This window comes from Syngnathoides biaculeatus, chromosome 14 (assembly GCF_019802595.1).
Source record: "Syngnathoides biaculeatus isolate LvHL_M chromosome 14, ASM1980259v1, whole genome shotgun sequence".
Classification (NCBI taxonomy): domain Eukaryota; kingdom Metazoa; phylum Chordata; class Actinopteri; order Syngnathiformes; family Syngnathidae; genus Syngnathoides; species Syngnathoides biaculeatus.
In genome coordinates, this window is record NC_084653.1 from 1,184,516 (window position 1) to 1,206,110 (window position 21,595).

General features: G+C 41.2%; 2 protein-coding genes across 9 annotated transcripts in view; both read left to right on the forward strand.

Annotated features, from left to right (window-relative positions):
- LOC133512470 (uncharacterized) overlaps positions 1–21,595 on the forward strand; it is a 69,191-nt gene that overhangs the window by 41,280 nt on the left and 6,316 nt on the right. The window contains exons 4-9 of one of the 8 annotated variants that reach the window (XR_009798200.1): positions 523–662; positions 2,427–2,568; positions 9,819–9,961; positions 17,236–17,324; positions 17,398–17,699; positions 18,324–18,416. Coding sequence is in view for 6 of the 8 variants with exons in the window: in XM_061842143.1 (XP_061698127.1) it covers positions 523–662; positions 2,427–2,568; positions 9,819–9,961; positions 17,236–17,415 (605 nt within the window). In the remaining 2 variants the exon portion in view is untranslated. The other 7 variants (XM_061842144.1, XR_009798199.1, XM_061842147.1 and 4 more) reach the window with 7 other exon arrangements.
- Positions 4,903–9,059, forward strand: LOC133512469 (general transcription factor II-I repeat domain-containing protein 2B-like). Its single transcript, XM_061842142.1, has 2 exons — positions 4,903–5,165; positions 5,251–9,059. The coding sequence occupies exon 2, from the start codon at positions 5,256–5,258 to the stop codon at positions 6,372–6,374; it is 1,119 nt and encodes a 372-aa protein (XP_061698126.1). The 5' UTR covers positions 4,903–5,165; positions 5,251–5,255; the 3' UTR covers positions 6,375–9,059.

The window sequence follows — 21,595 nt, forward strand, 5'->3', positions numbered from 1 at the left end:
ACCCACAAAACGAAGTATTGTTATTTTTCCTGTTTTTGGGATATTTGTTTCCCTTTATATTATTGACACCGAGGGTACTGAATCGATATTGTGTACATACCCAAGTCTGCTACATTAGTACATGTATACTCTGTGACTGGAAAACGTATTAGAAAAGAGTAAAAATAAAAAGTGTGGTGTCATGCAAAAGTCAACCCAGCTAAACAGGAAATTACATGTATCTTGGGTTTGGTCTGTCAATGGCCTATGGTTTTGAGGAAGGCCCACCTCAAAGGTTAGTGATGTGTACAATTTAAATGACTACTGTACATGGAGATTCACAATAAATTCAGGAGGAGCTTTCTAATTAGCAGCACATGGAAAAAGAGGAACATATATTTGTCAGCCGGGTTCCATTCCACACTATAAAGTGGGAGTCGGTTTGTGTCAGAACCTTACTTATGTTTTTGTATGTACTCAAGAGCTCATGTTATCAATTCTGATGTCCAAGCAACAGTGTATTTGTTCTCCCTTTTCCTGCAGGTCACCCATGTAGCCCTGATGTTAGCCTGAAGGCACGCCCTGGGTTCTTAACTGTTCATTTAAGTAGAAACAGTGAGGTGGCTCTCGAAGGGGACCACATAAAACACAGGATTTACCTTGGAAAAAATGGAGAACTTGAGGTAAGACAGTTGTCGGATTAATATGAATGCAAAAAAAATTAATAAAGGGAAAAGGTGGTGGGTTGAGAAAACAATGCAAATGGTGGTAACAACAATTGATGACTGGTAGTTACTGTCTGTCAACTCTATCAATGTCAAAAGTACAGGTATTTCGTACTTAAATGTACTGATACACAGGCTCCAGCACTCCCCGCAACCCTTGTGAGGATAAGCAGCAAAGAAAATGGATGGATGGGTGGAAAAGGTGGTGGGATGAGAAAATGCAAATGGTGGTAACAACAATGGATGACTGGTAGTTACTGTCTGTCAACTCTATCAATGTCAAAAGTACAGGCATTTAGTACATAAATGTACTGATACACAGGCTCCAGCACTCCCCGCAACCCTCGTGAGGATAAGCGGTGAAGAAAATGGATGGATGGATGTACTGATACATGTGCAAAAAAACAACTCTGGTATTGAAGTACTGAAGCCACTTCCGTAAGAGTACAAAAAGACACACTTAAAATGTATTTAAGTAAAAAAGTAAATTTACATTTTTCAACCAAATAATAAAATACTGAGATTTATGTACTGTATCTCTCCAGATGAGCATGCTTTCTCTGGGAGGATACAATGGACAAATTAAACAAAAATAAAAACGAAAAATGAACATACAAACACCTATTTCTATTATTTCTATTGAAATAAAGTTCGTCAAATTACATTGTTCACAGTTATTAATAGAAAACTAGATTTCTTTCAAATAATTGTTAGCCCACAGTCTAAACAGGTTTACAGTTTTGTTTTCACAGTGGAAAAATGTATGTATGTATTTCTGTGGGCTCATCCCACAGGGTCGCCACATCGTGTAATCTCAGATGAACGCTCATATTTGTTTGGCACAGTTTTTACGCAGGATGCCCTTCCTGACACAACCCTTCTGCATTTATCCGGGGAGAGAGCTGGAGCCTATCCTCGCTAACCTCGGGCAAAAGGGAGACTACCCCTTAAACTGGCCGACAGCCAGTCGCAGGGCAGATAGTGACACCATCACTGAGCGGGAATCGATCCCACACTGCCTGCACCAAAGGCAGGCGTGTGTACCACTACACGATCAGTGACTTCGCAGTGACAAATAAATGTTGGAATTAATGTTCAGATGTGACATGTATTGCCAGCAAACCAGATTTGAACAAGATAATTTTCTACAAAAGTAAAAAAAAGAGCCAACAATATTCTTTACTGTGAAAGGTTATCCCAGCTGGGAGGTCATTTGGTGTGATTGTACGACATGTGTTCAACTGTATGCAGAACAATGTTCAGGCATCCTTCTGTTGTTGTGCACAATCATGGAATGTGCGGAAACTTTGCCCCTACCATTTTAGCGTTGCCGTACATAGTTTCGTATCGATGATGTTTATGATGTGCTTGGCTCATGTACTTCTGGTTTCCGCTTTTCCGACGTACTTTTTACAGTGTGCTGTCGCAAATTTTTTTCAGAGGTTTCGAAAGTAACAAGTTCATATTTAAAATGGGTTGAGAAAGTTCAGATCTTTATTTAAAGTGAATAAAATTAAACAGTCGGCAGAAAAATAAATCAAGTACAGATACCTGAAAAATCTACTGTACTTAAGTATTGTAATACAATACTTGTACTCAGTTACTGTATTTACGTAGATTTCCCTCTTGCTATCAATCAGGCTATTTAAAAATATTGGATTTTTTAAAAAAAATTGTTCTTCATGGATAACAATAAACTTACAAATTTCTACTATTCAACAGGCATATGGAGATGCTGTGTCATCTACGTCCATTGACAATTTAAAGGAGGGACAGCGCTACTGTGTAAAAGTGCAGTACACTTACTTTGGTAATCCTGTCGGACTACCCAGCTGCCCCCAGTGTGAAGTCATCCCTCTCTCAAGTGAGACCAGTTATTTCTTGTCAGCCATATGCTGTTCAATTTTATCACCAAAAAATTTAGGTTTTCATTTATTCTTGGCTTGGTAAACCCGTCAGTGTACTTTTTCAACTTTAAGTTCTACCGAGTGACGAAGACTTTCCAGCATGACCTGGGTCAACCCTAGGGTCTTCTGATGGGAGGTCCCCGGAACAACCTCATTCGGGTGGCATCTGAATCAGATGCCTCAGCCAGCTCATCGTGCTCCTCTCAATGTGAAGGAACACCAGCTTTACACAGAGAGGCCCAGCTTCATGGATGACAGAGCTATTCACACTATCTCTAAGGGAGTGCCTGGACGCCCAGCAGAGGAAAATCATTTCACCTACTTTTGGCCAGAGTCTTGTTCTTTCGATCACAACTCAGAGCTCATGACCATCGGTGAGGGTAGGACCATAGATCAACTGGTAAATAGAGAGCTCCGCCTATCTGCTTACCTCCTTCTTTACCACAACAGTAACCAGATGTTACAAAGTCTGCATAACTATGGATGTTGCACCAAGCCAGCTGTTGATCTCCTGCTCCATTATTCACTCACTTGTGAACCATGGTTTTCCGACTGAGAACCATGGTCTCAGATTTAGAGGTACTGATTTTCATCTTAGCTGCTTAATACTCTGTTGCCAACGGCAGAGAGATTTGGAGATCATGGCTTAATGAAGCCAACAGAATCACATCAACGGCAAACATACATCAACAGACATACTGAGGGCACCAAACTGGACCTCCTCTATGCCTTGGTGGAGTCCAACGCTCACTGTAAATGTGTCTAACTTTAATGCCGTCAATGCGGACCAAACTCTGACAATCTGCAAGGAGGAATGGCAGATGATCCCCAAATCCAAGTGTAAAAAAACTTGCATCATTCAAAAAAAATAAATGATGGCTTCATTTGCTCAAAAAGGTGCTTTTCCTAAATACTGAGTAAAGGGTCTGAACACTTTTGGCTGTGTGATATTTCAGTTTTTCTTTAAGTAATCTTCAAAATTTCCACAATTATTTTTTTTATGTCAGTGTGCGGTCCTGTGTGCGCATTCATGAGAAAAAAATAAAAATGATTTTATTAAATGGCTGCAATATATCTGAAAATTTTAGTGGATCTGAATACTATTTGTATGCTATGTAACTTCAGAAATTAAGTTGTGTGGCACAATCCGAAATGACTCAGAGAAAAAGTATAACACTTGGATAAAGCGCGCAGCAAAAAGTTGTGGAAAAACGTAACATCTAAAAATCTGTCAATAATCAAACAGCAATCCAGCCCCTTTGTCAATCCAAATGGATATCAGCTGGTTCTATCATAATTAGACTTAAAAAGTCTCATTGCCAAGGTGTCAGTCAAAACATCTTGTGAAACGAGGATGGACTTCAGCAGGATCATGATCCAAAAGATAGCGGCAAGGAAACTCTCGATTGTTTTCCGAGAAAAAAAATTAAAGCTGCTAGAATGGCCCAGCCAATCACCTGACTTAAATACAATAAAAAATCTATGAAAACAACTGAAATTCAAGGTCCATAAAAGAAGGCCACAGACCTTCAAGATTTGAAGACCACTCTTGTGGAGGAATTGGCCAAAACCACCCCAGAGCAATACATGCGACCAGTTTCTCCAGTCAAAAGGCATCATGAATCTGTCATTGCAAACAAAGGTGTGTTCAATACTTTCTTTCCCGGGTCATTTTACATTATTACTAGCCTTTACACCAGACATGTCCAAAGTCCGGCCCCCGGGCCAATTGCGGCCCGTGGACAAATTTTTTCCGGCCCGCGGCCTCTATCATGAAATCAATAATATGCGGCCCGCCAGCACTGTTGACCACAGTATAAAATACATGTGTACAAAAAGCTATTTTTCATTTCACCAGAAGATGGTAGTAGCCCTGTGGCCGCACTCTGGCCGCCGTGACCCTTGACCTTGCGTGATCGTTTCAGCCCAGCCCATTTCTAACATGGCGTCTGTAAACAAAAAAAGGAAAGTTGACCGCGAGGGCCGCCGCTTCCAGGACAAGTGGAAATTTGAGTATTTTTTTCACTGAAATACGAAACAACTGTGTCTGCCTAATTTGCCAAGAGACTGTGGCTGTTTTCAAGGAATTCAACATCAAGAGGCACTACCAGACGAAACATGCTAGCTACGACAAGCTAACTGGGAACAAACGCGGTGAAAAAGTGAAGCAACTGGAAGCTGTTTTAACGGCACAGCAAAGCTTTTTCACAAGAGTCCGTGAGTCAAATGAAAATGCCACAAAGGCAAGCTACGAAGTGGCAACGCTGATTGCAAAGCACTGCAAACTTTCACTGAGGGTGAATTTATTAAAGACTGTGTAATGGAAATGGTTGAGAAAATTTGTCCCGCGAAGAAGCAAGAGTTTGCCAATATTTGCCTGGCTCGTAATACTGTGGTACGGAGAATTGAAGACGTTTCATTAGATATTAAGAGACAGTTAGAGGCAAAAGGAACTGAGTTTGACTTTTTCTCGTTAGCGTGCGATGAAAGCACGGATGCGTCCGACACCGCTCAGTTACTGATCTTTTTAAGAGGAGTGGACAATGACATGAACGTGAGTGAAGAGCTTCTGGACCTCCAGAGTCTGAAGGGCCAAACAAGAGGAACGTATTTATTTGTTTCTGTTTGTTCCACCGTAGATGACATGAAACTACAGTGGAATAAAGTCACCGGGATTATTACGGACGGCGCACCTGCCATGGCTGGCGAGCGGAGTGGATTATCAAACCTTGTCTGTAACAAAGTCAGCGAAGAAGGAGGCAGCGCTATTAAACTCCACTGTATTATTCATCAAGAAGTTCTCTGTGCCAAATATATGAAATATGATAATGTTATGAAACCGGTGATAAAGACTATTGATTATATTCGCTCCAAAGCGCTGTGCCACCGCCAGTTTCAACAGTTTCTTCTCGACATCCAGGCTGAATACGGAGATGTTTTGTATCACACCGACGTAAGGTGGCTCAGTCGGGGGTCTGCGCTGCAGCGCTTCTTCTCTCTCAGGGAGGAAATTGGACAATTCTTGACTAAAAAGGGACAACCCATTCCACAATTAAATGATCCTGTTTGGCTGGCTGATTTGGGATTTTTAGTTGACATAACGCGACATCTGAATGCGCTGAACACAAGCCTTCAAGGGCAAAATGCAGTGGTAAGCCAACTGTATTCACACATCAAAGCCTTTCGGACCAAGCTGCTACTTTTCCAAAGACACCTGTCACAGGCGCAGCCCAATACCCCACATTTCCCGTCGCTGCAGGAAATTGTGACCAGTTTCCCACAGATCAATATTAGTGCGCAAATGACAAAGTATGCAGCAGACATCTCATCTCTGGTTGAGGAGTTTCAGCAGCGCTTTCGGGACTTTGCAGCTATTGAAAAGGAGATCACGCTTTTTTCCTCTCCTTTCTCCGTGGACCCTGATGACGCTCCAGACCACCTGCAACTGGAGCTCATTGAGCTGCAGTGTGACGCCGAGCATCGCAGTCGGCACCAACAGCTCCCTCTTGTCAACTTCTACCGCCAGCTGGATGAAGGCAGGTTCCAAGCAATTCGGACATTTGCTAAGAAAATGCTGAGCTTGTTTGGCTCCACATACATGTGCGAGAAGACATTCTCCGTTATGAACATTAACAAGAGCCGCATGAGGACGAGACTGAGTGACTCTCACCTGCGTGACGTCTTGCGCATCAAAACCACTGCTCTTGAGCCAGACATGGGCTACATACTGCAGTCAAGATCCCAGTATCACCCTTCACATTAGTGCAGGCAAGACCTTTGTTAAGTCCTCTGAGTTGAATAAATTCTTAAATCTCAGTTAATTAATTTTTTGTGATGGTCAAAATCACAGTTTGAATATGCAGTGATCATTGTTTTGTTTTCAGCACTTTTCCTACAGTGAGCATATAATAGTGAATAATATGTAATGTTTCACATGAACTTAGATATCCTTTATAGTTTTCTTAATTTTTTGTGGTTTGTGATTTCGGTAAAAACCTAAATGTAAAAAAAAAATGTAAAAGTATGCCATTTGTAATTAAATAAAAAAAAAATCCCAAAAAGTTAATTTGTATTTAATGTTAATGGTTCAAAGAATGTCAGGCTAAATAGTCGGCCCCCACACATTTTCACCTTACCAAATCTGGCCCTCTTTGCAAAAAGTTTGGACACCCCTGCTTTACACGATCATGATTTTTGGGGCTGATCAGCAAGTTTAAAAAAAATAAAATTAAAAAAAAGATAAACCGATCACTGATTCACTCACAAGATGGACTAATGAGTCTACTGTGTATAATTGTGTATTTAATAGTTAAAAAAAATTGAAAAAAATATTTTTGCAATAAATGATGTATCTGTTCATCTATTTATGCCAGTGAGGCATATTAATAGTCTTCTGTTAGATGGCAGTAACTACCAGCAATTAACCAATTAACGTATCTACTTTTTGTGACATGATTGTGTGCCTTGAGATTTTTCAATTGTAAAGTATGTGCGTTGGCTTAAAAAAATAATTGGAATTCATTGCATTTCTCAGGTCATCTTTTCTACACAACTGTAGCATGTTTATACACAACCATGAAGATTAGCACTAGCTTGCTAGCCTACGGAACGTTTTGCTTTGCTTTTGAGTTGCATGATATTAAAAGTATGTGAACATACTGTACCTCAAGCAAGCCTTACACAAAGGCCTGCACTGGGGACCACCAACAGTTGCCCCCCTCCTGCCCTTTCATCTTATAATAGTCGGCACAATCCACTTATGTTGTCATCCCCACGATAACAAGTGCATCCAGTTGCATTTGAGTTGACAAGCTAAAGCCCAATGATCGTAAAAAAAAAAAAAAAAAAAAAAACAGGACGTGGCGATATCAGAATGGAAGATTTTATTTCAGTAGTCTGACATTGTACCAATCATGAAAGAGCAAATTTGTCTTGTAGTCTAATCCTTGCATGTCTCAGCTGTCTCTGCCTTTGTGTCATTTTTTAAAAATAACTTTATAGGCTGTCAGATATTTACAGTACTATGTAAAAAGACATATAACAAACTATATAAATGCTATTGTATAAAAACTAGCTTTTGGATTCAGATATACTGTTCACGACAGAAATGCTGAGTAAAATGTCTTTCTCGGATTGGATCACCAAGTGGTATCAAAAGTGATCACCAAATTGGCAAAAAAATGCCAATTATTGGCAAATATTGTCAGCTCAATCAAATCGGTGTAAGTCTTAATTATTACACACAACTTAATTTCTGATCTTATTTTCGCTGCTTTCTTTGTATTTATTAGTTGTTGTTCCCAACATCTGGTAAATGTTAGTAGCACCTTTAGAAATACATGGAATGAGAAATGAATCAATACTTGATTAAAAAAATAAAAATAAAAAAAGGACAAACTCCGACTGCAATGGACAATCAAAATGGCTCAACGGATTGTCGGCACCACTCTACCCACTGTTGAGGACTTGCATGCAACGCGAACTAGATCCAGAGCAGGCAGGATCCTTTCGGATCCTCCAGATCCTGGCTACCAGCTCTTCCGGCTCCTTCTGTCGGGAAAGTGCTACAGATCAATGGAAGTCAAAACTACCGGGCATTCGAACATATTTCTCTCTCTGGCAATTAAGTCATTAAATTCTTGATCTGCGAACATACTATTTTCTGCCTTGTGCCATTGTTAAGTCACGTCCTGCTGGTCCAGTCAGCATTAGTATTAGCAATACAGGGAGTCCTGGGTCTACGACTGACATCCGTTCCTACAGTAGCGACTTAACTTGAATTTTGACTGAAGTCGGATTTCACCGTTAAAGTCAAAATTCCGATGACCACTGGGATTGGCTTCAGCATTCCCGTGACCCTCGAGGATAAGTGGCTGGGAAAAATGGGTGGGTATGGGTATAAAAAAAACTAAAATACATTAAAGTAAAAAATATAAGATGCTTCACTTACTATAAAGAAAGTGAGGCTAGGATGGTGAAGAATGAAAGGAGGCTGTGCTCAGCTATTGCTAAGTAAGCAAGTGCCGGTAGCCATTGTCACCAGTAAATTCCTCCTCGTTGTCCTCTCCATTTTGCTCTTTCAAAGTTGGGAAAATACACCGTCCATTTTCCCTTAATGAACATGAGGTTGATATTAAGCCAACGTTGATTCGGATCCTCGATCCATAATGTAAGTAATCTTCATCTTAATCTCCATCTTGGCAACAATCGAAGAACGTTGCTTCGTTTTTGTTTTTTTTTTTTCCTTATCACAAAAAAAGTTGCTCCGTGATCACTGTATCTCTCATGAGGGCGAAACTCTTCACGTACGCTAAAATACGGGTTTTGTCCTTAATAATAATTGCTACGGTCATCTGACTGAAGCCCAAGTCTTTGTGTGTCATGTCCGTCGGTGTTAATCCTGTCTCTGTGTTAGTTTTTTTTTTTTTTTAATGATGTTAAGCTTCGTTTCCACGGTCATTGCTTTTCTTTGGCTGGACCAGCATTGCTTAAAAAAAAAAACTGTTTTCTTCTTTTGGGCCACAATGTATAAAAAGGTGGGCGAAAATGGAAAATAAACTCCGAGCGCACAAACGCAAATAAGTAATTTGCCCGCGAACGGGTAAAGACACTCTATACAAGCTTAACACAACGTGGGACATTGACACACTTATCTCTTACCTGCTCTGAACTAAGAAGATTTTACATCTAGCACGACTCTCAAAAGGAATAGTTCCAATAAACAAAAATTTTGTTTTGTTGCTTTGTTGTTCTTCTGCTGAATGTCGTACAAGGGCAGCACTGACTGCCAAAGAAAAATTCCTTGTGTGCGTTTACACACTTGGCCAATAAAGCTGATTATGATTCTGATTTCAGCCGCCCGAAGTCTATCATGGGACAGCTTGAATTAAAGAGTGCATTTGTACATATCTTTACAAACTCCTCCACATCTCTCAGATTTGAGGGCACAACTCATCAACCTTTTAGTGTGATGGTTCTCAAACTGTCATTCCCCACTGGGATGGAGAAAGTGTGAAACCCAGTGTATACAGTATACAACAAATTCAGGGCATTTAGTAAAATTACAGCCATGACACTAATCTAGTTGCACATTTTTTGGGTGGTGGGGGCATGTCTTTATTACAAAACTGTACTATTATACTTGTTAGAATGTTTTGAACTGCATAAAAAGGTTAACAGATTAGTGTTTTTCTTTTTTGTTTTCCAGGCCCAACAACAACAAAAATCGAGATAACTGTCGCCATTGTGCTTGTCTTTGTTATTCTAATACCACTCATAGCATACATCCCACTCTTTCAGAGGAGTAGAATAAAAGAGTTTGTGGAACCTTCATACAAGATACCAGACCCTGTGAGTACAATAAATGATCATGTATTATTTCAGTGCAGGTTAAACTGGTCCGTCCTCGTTTTAGTTAAAGAAGACTGCGTTGTGTTCTTGTTTGTTGTAACAATGGTCTTTTTCTGAAATACTGTGCTTTGTTTACACCAGATCTAACAGAGACACATTCCTTGCAAAACGTTTAACTTCCGTCTCGTCAGTCCATGAAATATTCTCTTCGCAAAGGTTTTTTGAATCAAGCAGGTGCCCACCCCACCCCCACCCACAAAATTAAAACAAGCCTTGATCTTATTTTTGATCAGCAGCGGTTTTCGGCTCGGAAATCTGCCATGGATCCCACTTTTGCCCAGTCTTACTTATATCTGGGTCATGAATATTAACTTTACCTGAGGCACGGTTGAGGTGCAATTCTTCAGATGTATTTTCCTGGGTTCCATTGGAACCTCCTGGGTGAGTCGTCGCTGTGCTCTTGGGGTAATTTTTTGCAGTCTGGCCACTCCAAGGAAGGTTCACCACTTCATAATTTTTACATTTGGTAGATAATGGCCCTCATTGTGGTTTGCTGGAGTTGTAAAGCTTTAGAAATCTTTTTTTTTAACCCTTTCCAGACTGGTATTTGTTGATGGTTTTATTATCTGTTGAATTTCTTTGTATCGTGGGAGTTTGTTGAAGCTTGATGAGATTTTTTGGACAATTTCATTTGGTCATTATATTTTAGTGATGTCCTGATTGAACCGACTGAGATATTCAAGCTTTGGTAAGGTCAGAGTTTTCCCCCCAAAAAAGTGTGATTCGTCAGTTAATTTTTGATTTTCCAAGAGGGACAATTACTTTTTCCGCACAGGCCAATGTAGCGTTAATTTTTTTTCCCTAAATGAATAAAATCACAACTCAAAAACTACATTTTGTGTTTCATTTGGTTATCTTTGACTGATGCATTTGTTGGACCTTTGACTTTTAAGTGAGGAAACGATGGAAAAAAAAAAAAAATCGATTAGTGGACAAATCCATTTTCACGATTAGTTGCCGAGTCAGTCGACCTCTACATTGATGTTTGAGGCTCGAAAGAGACTAATCTCTAATCATTTGTTTTTAGGATCTTGACTGTGTGTGTGTGTGTGTGTTTATATATACATATATACACACACACTGCCTAGTGAAAGTATTCGACCCCCTTGAACTTTTCAAGCTTTCGTCACATTTCAGGCTTCAAACATAAGGATATAAAATTTTTAATTTTTTATCAACAACAAGTGGGAAACAATCGTGAAGTGGAACGTAATTTATTGGATATTTTATATTTTTTCAACAAATACAAAACTGAAAAGTGGGATGTGCAATATTATTCAGCCCCTTTACTTTCAGTGCAGCAAACTAACTCCAGAAGTTCAGTGATGATCTCTGAATAATCCAATGTTGACTGATAATAAATAGAATCCACCTGTGTCATCAAGTCTCCGTATAAATGCACCTGCTCTGTGATAGTCTCAGGGTTCCGTTTAAAGTGCAGAGAGCATCGTGAACACCAAGAAACACACCAGGCAGGTCCGAGATACTGTTGTGGAGAAGTTTAAAGCTGGATTTGGATAGAAAACGATTTCCCAAACTTTAAACATTTCAAGGAGCACTGTGCAAGCAATCATATTGAAATTGAAGGAGTATCAGACCACTACAAATCTACCAAGACTCTGTCGTCCCTCTAAACTTTCACCTCGAACAAGGAGAAGACTGATCAGAGATGCAGCCAAAAGGCCCATGATCACTCTGGATGAACTGCAGAGATCTACAGCTGAGGTTCCCACCACTGAGTCTGTCCATAGGACAACAATCAGACGTACACTGCACAAATCTGGCCTTTATGGAAGAGTGTCAAGAAGAAAGCTATTTCTCAAAGATATCCATAAAAAGTCTTGTTTAGTTTTCCACAAGCCACCTGGGAGACACATCAAACATGTGGAAGAATGTGCTCTGCTCAGATGAAACAAAAATGTAACTTTTTGGCCACAATGCAAATCGATATGCTTGGCATAAAAGCAACACAGCTCATCACCCTGAACACACCATCCCCACTGTCAAACATGGTGGTGGCTGCCTCATGGTTGGGGCCTGCTTTTCTTCAGCAGGGACAGGGAAGATGGTTAAAATTGACAGGACCATTCTGGAAGAAAACCTGTTGGAGTCTCCAAAAAAACTGGGACAGAGATTTATCTTCCAACAGGACAATGATCCAAAACATAAAGCCAAAACTACAAAGGAATGGTTCACAAATAAACGTATACATGTTATAATGGCCAAGTCAAACTCCAGACCTGAATCCAATCGAGAATCTATGAGCACAGCTCAAGACTGTTGTTCACAAACGCTCTCCATCCAACCTCACTGAGCTTGAGCTGTTTTGCAAGGAAGAATGGGCAAGAATTTCAGTCTATCGATGTGCAAAGCCGATAGGGACATACCCCAAGCAGTTGTAATTGCAGAAAAACGTGGCACTACAAAGTATTATTGCAAGGGGGGTGAATAATATTGCACACCCAACTTTTCAGTTTTTTATTTGTTAAAGTAAAAAATATCCAATAAATTTCGTTCCACTTCACAATTGTGTTCCACTTGTTGTTGATTCTTGACAAAAAAGTGTAATTTTATATCTTGTCTGAAGCCTGAAATGTGGCGAAAGGTTGAAAAGTTCAAGGGGGCCGAATACTTTCACAACACACTGCACACACGCACACATAGTAATCCCTTGTTTTTCGTGGTTAATTCGGACCAGGACCACCGGTAAAATGTGAAAAATTACGAAGTGGGGGGATGTATGTTCAAGTGGGTACCAGAACATTTAAAATATGTAAACACTATTTGTACTTTGCATATTTGAGACAAAAAGAGGTTTTCAGTTAAATCTAATTATAAAATCTTGTAAATATAATATATACAGTGTTATAAATTAATGGTAAAAATATCAATTGTAAAACACTAATATTATTGTATAGTTACCATTCATCACTCGGGGACTCTTCTGCTGGAGGTGCTGGCGATATAGCTGACATTTTTAGCTTTGAGATAGGGATTTGTTTGTAGGTGTGTGTGCGTGTATTGTAGACATTGAGTCCGAGTGGACGCTGTTCCAGGCCTCAATTTTTGAGGCGGCCAACTGGAGCTATGGCCGTGAGGTGGTCAGTGCCTGTCGCGGCGGCAACCCCCGAACACATTGGTGGATACCTACAGTGAGGGATGCCGTCAAGCTAATAGAGTCCAGTCGGGCATTTCTGGCCTGTGGGACTCCCGAGGCAGCTGATGGCTACTGGCTAGCCAAGCAGAATGCAGCTTCGGTGATTGCTCAGGCAAAAACCTGGGCGTGGAAGAAGTTCAATGAGGCCTCGGAGAACAACTTCAAGACGGCTTTGAGGAAATTCAGGTCCACCGTCCAGCGTCTCAGGAGGGAGAAGCAGTGTACCATCAACATTGTTTATAGTGAGGATGGGGCACTGCTGACCTCAAAACAGGACATGATGAGTCAGTGGGGAGAATACTTAGAAGACCTCCTCAATTCCATCAACACACCTTCCCATCAGGATGCAGAGTCTGGGTTCTTTGACGCAAGCTCTTCTATGTCTGGGGTTGAGGTCACCGAGTTTGTTAAAAACCTCCTCGGTGGCAGGGCCCTGAGGGTGGATGAGAGTCGCCAGGATTTCCTCAAGGCTCTGGATGTTGTGGGACTGTCCTGGTTGACATGCCTCTGCAAGGATGCCTCTGGATTGGCAGACTGGCGTGGTGGTCCCCCTTTTTAACAAGGAGGACCGGAGGGTGTGTTCCAACTAAAGGAGGATCACATTCTTCATCCTCCCTGGTAAGGTATTTGGAGGGGTGCTGGAGAGGTGGGTCCGTCGGGAAGTCTCGGCTGGCCTGGGAACGCGATGGGATCCTTCCATAAGAGCTGGATGAAGTTGCCGGGGAAAGGGACGTCTGAGCATCCCTGCTAAAGATGCTGCCCCCGCGACACGACCTGAGTGACTGCCGCATAGTTGATTATCAACGTTATTTGAAATGAGGTTGCGCCTCTTTATCTCATGTGTGGTAGTCATAGTTGACAGTGTATTATTATTGGTTCTGTTGTTATGTGTTTTTCTCAGCTTTACAGGAACCCAAGGGGACCATATGAACAAAATTATCATTCCGGCTGTCAATGTTGCAGCCCAACATACTATCATATTATTTAGCCTATTTGAAGTCATGTCGACCAAGTCACCCCTAAATGAGTCAAGTGTCTTTTAAATCTTCACCAGTCTTCGGGTATTTTCAGATACTATACATCTGCACCCGCCTTATGCTGGACTTTGCTCACCTTTCCCTTTGGGTGACTCGCTGAGATAACATTTTACAGTGTGTAAGGTGTATCCACGTGTTTCTTTCTGCTATTTTGCCCATGTCATTCAGCTCTTGCTCAGTCTATGCCAGTGTTTGGGTAAAACTTGCACGTACAGTAGATGTTAATTCATAAGCAGGCATAAGATGAATAGACAAATGACAATAATACAGTCATTAAAGCACAGTAACTTGTTTTTTTCAATCTGATGTGGATTGCTGGGGTGTCAAACTCAGTTCTCTTGCGGGCCACGTTGTAGTTCAGGTTTCCCTCAGTGGGCCGATTTGAGTGCAGGCAGCATGGGATCGACTCCTGCTCAGTGATGTCGACATCTGCACCGCAACTGGCCGCCGACCAGGCCTGGGTGTAGTCTGCCTCCGCCCGAAGTTAGCTGGGATAGGCTCCAACTCTCTCTCCGGATAGATGCAGAAGGGTTGCGTCAGGAAAGCCATCTGGCATAAAAAAATCCAAAAGACTGTTCCCGCCGCACCAACACGAGAATGGCACAAAAATGATTTTACATATCAATGCAGATAAATTTCCTAATTTGTTTCCAGTCCTTTCAATTTGATGCATGTGAAATTTTCTAGTGACACGCCGTTAGAAATTGTTTTTGTTTTTCAAAAGAAGTTAATGGATACACTCAAGTATCCCTTTTTGCTATTTTTAAAGATATTTGGGGTTGTTAATAACTCCTGAAAGGGACCCACTTGTGCGTTTTTTTTTCTTCTTCGTCATTTGTCTATCTCTCATTGTGTGGAAAATATTGGTAATTTGTCTGGTCTCACAAACAGTGTGTTTAATAGAATGAGACCTGTCGTGCTTGTAATGTATGTACAGTTTGACTAAATCTATCCATTGTGTCCATGGTCTGTTTCTTCCATGCATTTATTCAGTCTGTTCTCAATTGTACTATTCATTCTCTCACTTTGTGGATGGTAAGAACAGTGGTGTTTCAAGTTAATGTGGAACATGAGTCGTATTTTGTCAACCACTTCCCAGTCTCCTCCCCCATCTCAAAAACATCCAACATTAATTGGACTCTAAATTGCCCCTCGGTGTGATTGTGAGTGCGGCTGTTTGTCTCCATCTGCCCTTCAATTGGCTGGCAATCAGTTCAGGGTGTACTCTGCCTCCTGCCCGTTGATAGTTGGGATAGGCTCCAGCACGGCGGATGGAGGGATAGATGGATTTGTAGTCTGAGGAAACTGACCATGTTTTGGATGCACATTCCGTTGTGGATTATGTCGAGCACAGGTCAAACAAGCCCAACAAAAATTTTTTGCATACAAGTTAAATCCATGAGTTATCTCATGCCTTTGTACCAGGGCTACCATTCCCCCTGTTGAGACCTGAGAGTTCCCAATGCTCAATATTGCCGCCCACTTAAAAAGATTTTCTGGTAGAATGGGTTAGGGTTCGCAAAGACACCAGTTCAAGTTTGACAGCTCGCGAGGAGAGAGGAGAGGAACTGTCTCGTACATTTCGCCATTGCACTCTCTGATTATCCTCTCCTCAGCACCTCTATTTAGTTTCAAGACGCCCCTTATTTACACGGCAAGCAAAACATAGTTGGGAACAAAGTGTACTTGTTTGTTCATGTGTGTGTGCATGAGTGTGGAATTGCTGAGTACATATGTGGTCATTTCTTTAACAGGCAGCAGGAGCTCCTGGTTCTAACAGTTCTGATGATTAGATGTTTTTGTTCTTGCTATCTCCTGCTAGGCGGCTTCCACGTTATCTCGAGCAAAGCATTTCTTTAGTGGAAGCAGATGCATGATAATTATATTCACAATTATTCCTGCACAATGTGTGCACGCAAATACCATAATAAACGCAAACAAAACGCGCTCCCAACTACCTTAATGAACTCAAGCAAAGCACGCGCGCACACGCGCGCATTAAAAAAAAAAGAACTTTGATATGCTTTCATGCCTTCAGAAGAACTACATGAAAACAAGCAAAGGCATTAATCTTGAGTACTGAGAAGAACAACTAACAAGAACAACAACAGAGATTCACTTAAACTTTTCTAAACTAGAGTCACATTTGTACAAAGATGCAGTCTTCGAGCATTTAGAGCAGTTAGAGCGTCAACACTCACATTATGTTAACCCATTCATGGGTAGGGTGCCATTTTTTGCCTTATTGAGATAAAAGTCTCCTAACAGGCCACAATAAAGAAAATACCACTTCTTTTTCGTTTAACGCAAAAACAAATCGCAAAAAAGACGTACCCTCTCGCGGGCAGCATCCCAAAACTGGTATGTTATCAGTTCTGTGAAGTGGTACATACCAGAAATATGTTTATTAATTAATTCTTATTCTAGAACGACACTTACGCATTAATAATACTGATGGATTAGCATTTTGAAGACAAATTTGGTTGCATACTGACCTTTCTCCCTTTCTTCTCTTGGAAAACACTCCATGTGTACTTGAGGCAGCCATGTTGGGTCAGGAAGGAAAGGGAAATAACTCCATGCTAACTTTGACCAATGAGTTATCCTCTCCTGATACTAAATTATGGCTTCAGATTAAAACACTTAAATATTTTGATATACTGAAGGATATAATTGGTGAAAATCATGATGTCCCAAAAATGGGACACTGCCAACGAATGGGTTTAAACTTATACAGAGTGCTTTGCGTGTTCGCGGTTCACCGTTATAGAACCCAAAGTCTCCAATAACAATTGTGCAAAGGGAGGAGTTTAAAGTGATGACTTGTGCCATTGTCTACTGTATATATTACTTATACTGATTGAATTAGCAGTATGTGAGGATGTGTCCCAACAACGGTGCAAGTCAGAAAATAGGTTCACTGAACAAGAATTTAATGACTTAATTGCAAGAGGGAAAAAAGTGTTTTAATGCCTGCTAGTTTTGATTTACATTGATCACTCGTGCCTACCCGACAAAAGGAGCTGGAAGACCTGGTGGCTGGGATGTGGAGGGTCCAAAAGGATGCTCCCCGCCTGGTCCTAGTTCGAGTGGCGTCCAAGTCTTCAAGGTTTGGTGCCGACAATCTGTTCAGTGGTTTTGATTGTCCATTGCAGTTGGAGTTTGTCCTTTTTTTGTGGCAGCCCCGAACCAGACTGTGATGGAGGTACACGTTACTGATTGGATGACCGCTGTGTTGAACTGTCTCAGCAGCTTTTGTGACAGGCCGTGCTTCCTCAGATTTTTACATCCTTTAATGGACTTTATTGAGGATGGAGTTGATATTCGTTTCCCACTTCAGGTCCTGTGAGACTGTGATTCCCAAAAACTCGAAGGTCTCGAGGGTTAACACAAGAAAGTTGGACAGTGTGAGGGGCAGCTGTGGTGAAGGGTGACTCCTGACGTCCACAATCATCTCTACAGTCTTTCGAGTGTTCAACTCCAGGTTGTGTTGGCCACAGCAAACCTCCAGTCTCACCACTTCCTGTCGATATGCAGACTTGTCGCTTTCTTTGATGAGGCTGATGATTGTGGTGTACAATGTTCCCTCTTAAGCTGCGCGCCTGCACAATTGCGCACTTGTAGCGCACACTCAGCGCACATGAAAACCGATCCAACGCAGTGAACCACAGCTTGACTTTTTTTAGACATGGCAGCACGCGGTCTCTAACAAACTGCTGCTCAGCCACACCATGCCACACACTCTACTTTTTTGTTTACCTGACACCGCCCACCTCCGGCTCTTGAAGGGGTAAAGTAGACCAAAGCAAATTTATTTGTATAGCGCATTTCATACATGAGGTAACTCGATATGCTTTACACGATTAAAGGCATTTGAAAACAAAGAGCTAAAACGTTTGAAATGGGATAAAAACAATAAAAATGACAAACAAAATACAAAAAAAAGACAGTTAAAACTGCATACAGTGCAAGTAATGACAAAAAAGTGGATATGTTTAAAAAGCATGAGAAAAAAAGAAGAGTTTTCAACTTGGATTTAAAAACATTCACACTTGGGGCTGACCTCACCTCTGTTGGCAACTTATTCCATTTGTGTGCACCATAATAGGTAAATGCTGCTTCACCATGTTTGCTTTGGAGTCTGCATTCCACTATTTGACCTGAGTCAGTCGATCTCAGAGCTCTACCGAGTTTGTATTCCGTAAGTATTTCTTTCATGTATTCAGGACCTAAATCATTTAGTAATTTATAGACCCATAGCAGAACTTTAAAATCTATTCTAAAGCTGAATGGAAGCCAGTGCAAGGACTTTAGGATTGGTGTTACATGCTCTGACTGCTTTGTTTTGTCAGAACGTGAGCTGCAGCATTCTGAATGAGCTGCAATTGTTTCATACTCTTTTTGGGGAGTCCAGTCAGACGACCACTACAGTAGTCAAGCCTACTTGAGATAAAAGCATGGATGACCTTTTCCAAGTCTGTTTGACACATACTAGACTTGACTCTAGATATGAAGAGTTTGTTTTCAAAACGAGACAGGCATTTTTTTTCAGATTTACGAAACTCGCACCAAAATTGTCCATTCGGAGGTAGATAATTTTGGCGCGAGTTTCGTAAATCTGAAAAAAATGCCTATGTCTCGTTTTGAAAACAAACTCTTCATATGTTTTTCAGATGGAATGAGGCAGTGTTTGTGATTGATTTGATACGTTTGTTGAAAGTCAGGTCGGAGTCAATCAGAACACCTAGGTTTCGGACTTGATCTTTGGTTTTTAAAGATAGAAAGTCCAGGTGTTTACTAACACCAATTCTCTTTTCTTTATTGCCAAAAACAATTGTCTCAGTTTTGTTGTGATTTAGTTGAAGAAAGCTTTGGCTCATCCAGTTATTTATCCGATTTTGACAGTGGCACAATACCTCAATTGAACTGTAGTCGTCTGGAGATACTGCTAAATATAACTGTCATCTGCATAGTTATGGTAGTCAAAATTAAAGTTTTGAAAAATTTGACCAAGGGTAGCATATACAGGCTGAACAGGAGAGGTCCAAGAACTGACTCTTGAGGGACACCATAGGTCATTGCCATTTGCTGAGACCGAGCACCTCCACACTCATAATTACTAACACCACCCACCACCGGTGCTTTGGTTAGAAACACAGTCTGGGTTGAACGAGACAAGTTACACATGCTGCTTATGTTTACTCTCGATAATAATGGCAAAAGTAAAAAAAAAAAAAAAAAATGTTGGCGTATGTGAATAATAATAATAATAATAATAATAACAATAATGAAGAAAAAGTGGTGAAACTGGATGAGATTTTCTCTTTTTTGAGTAAAAAAGTTGAAAGTACAGAATGAGATGGTGTATAATGTTAAAATTCCCACTTGTCGCAGCCTGATAGATGAAAGCACAGACAATACACTGCACAAAAAGCTAATTCTGTATTTTAAAAATAGGAGACATAGCATTAACCTTAAAACTGTTTGGTAGCATCATTCAGCTTTCAACATGCATTGCTAAAGATATTCTACAAGCAATAATTCAGTTTTACACCAAGAAAAACAAACAGGGATATCATTGTGGGTTAAAAATAAATAAATGAAACAAAGTTGGAAGCGACATTTCAAATTTACAGTTCATAGTTGGCTTGGTTTGGATAGCAATGTATTTTTTTGTTTGTTGGCATTTTCACTGCAAGTTTGCAAAAACACGTAAATTTGTTCTTAAAATTTTCTGATGGTAATATCAATGCTGTAATCTGAATCTTTTAATGAGGCATGTAACTTCAATGGATAACACCGATCTGACCACAGTGCATATGCCTGATGTTGCTCACAGTCGTCAAAGGTAATGCTCACGGACTTAGCGTGTTTCCTCAGACAGGTCGAAAATTAGAGGGAATGTTGGTGGTGTCATCTGCAAACTTCAGGAGTTTGCCTCAGAGCCACCACCACCATCCCGGTCCCAAAGAAGCCATCTCCCTCGTGCTACAATGACAGCCGCCCGTCACCCTCACTCCTGTAATTATGAAGTGGTTCGAGCGACTAGTCAAATCAAATCCTCCCTCCCGCCACACTGGAACCCTACCAGTTTGTTCAACAGATGATGTCATCTCCATTGCCTTCCACTCAGCCCTCACATACCTGAAGCCCAAAGACTCTGATGTCAGAATGCTGTTCATCGACTTCAGCCCAGCATTCAACACTCTCATACCCCAGCAGCTCATCCTCAAACTACACTGACTGGGACTCAACACCTCCCTGTGGAAATGCCTGTTGGAGTCCTGACAGGAAGACTGCAGGCAGTTCGGGTTGGCAGCAACACCTCCAACACCATCATGCTGAACAACCCCAAAAGCATGTGTGCTGAGGCGCCTCCTCTTCACTCTGCTGACCCACAACTGTGCACCCACATCTAACTATCTAACTTTAACCTCTTCATCAAGTTTGCAGTCAACATGGTAGGCCTTGTCAACAACAACGATGAGACAAGCTACAGGAGTGAGGTGAGCTGCCTGACGATGTGGCCTAAGGACAATAACCTCCACCTGAACGTGGAGAAACCTGAGGACCTCATAGTGGACTTTAGGAGAGGGCACACCAGCATTGGCCGCTAACCATCAACAGTCCTGCAGTAGAGCGAGGGAGCAACACGGAAATCCTCGGTGTACGCATATCCGAAGACCTGTACTAGATCATTAAAACCGCAACATTGGCTAAAAAGACTCAAAAGCAGCTCTACTTTCTGCTGACACTGAAAAGAGTGAGACCCCCTCACACCCATCTTAATCTCCTTTTACAGAGGAACAATTGAGAGCATCCTGTGCAGCAGAATCACCGTATGGTACGGCGCCTCCACCACCTCCTGCCGCAAGATCCTGCAACACTCTGTGAGAGGAGCTCAAAAGTTCATTGGTGTCTCTCTCTCTCCTCCCTTCTGGACGCTTATAATACCTGCATCACTCGCAAGCCCACCATGATTGCAGGTGACCCCATTCACCCATCCCACTGCCTCTTCAAATTGACTGCAGATTCGTCTGACCTAAAACCAACAGGCTCAAAACCAGTTTCTTCCATTACGCAGTCAGGATGCTCACCTCCATTTATGCTTTTCCCTCATTATTATCATCTCTCACTGACACCCATTATCTTTGACTCTAGAGCAGAAATTAAGATTATGGACAACCTGCATTTTAAGCACGTTGCCCTTGCAGCACTGGTTAATTACCCAATTGATTATTCTACTACACTGTTGAGAAATGTCTATAATTTAATACACTGTCCATAATATTCAACCGTGTACATTGTTGCTCATAAGACACGTCTATCTTTACTGTATTTAAGAATTGCAGTTCTTGTTAAATTAGCGAGATTGACCAT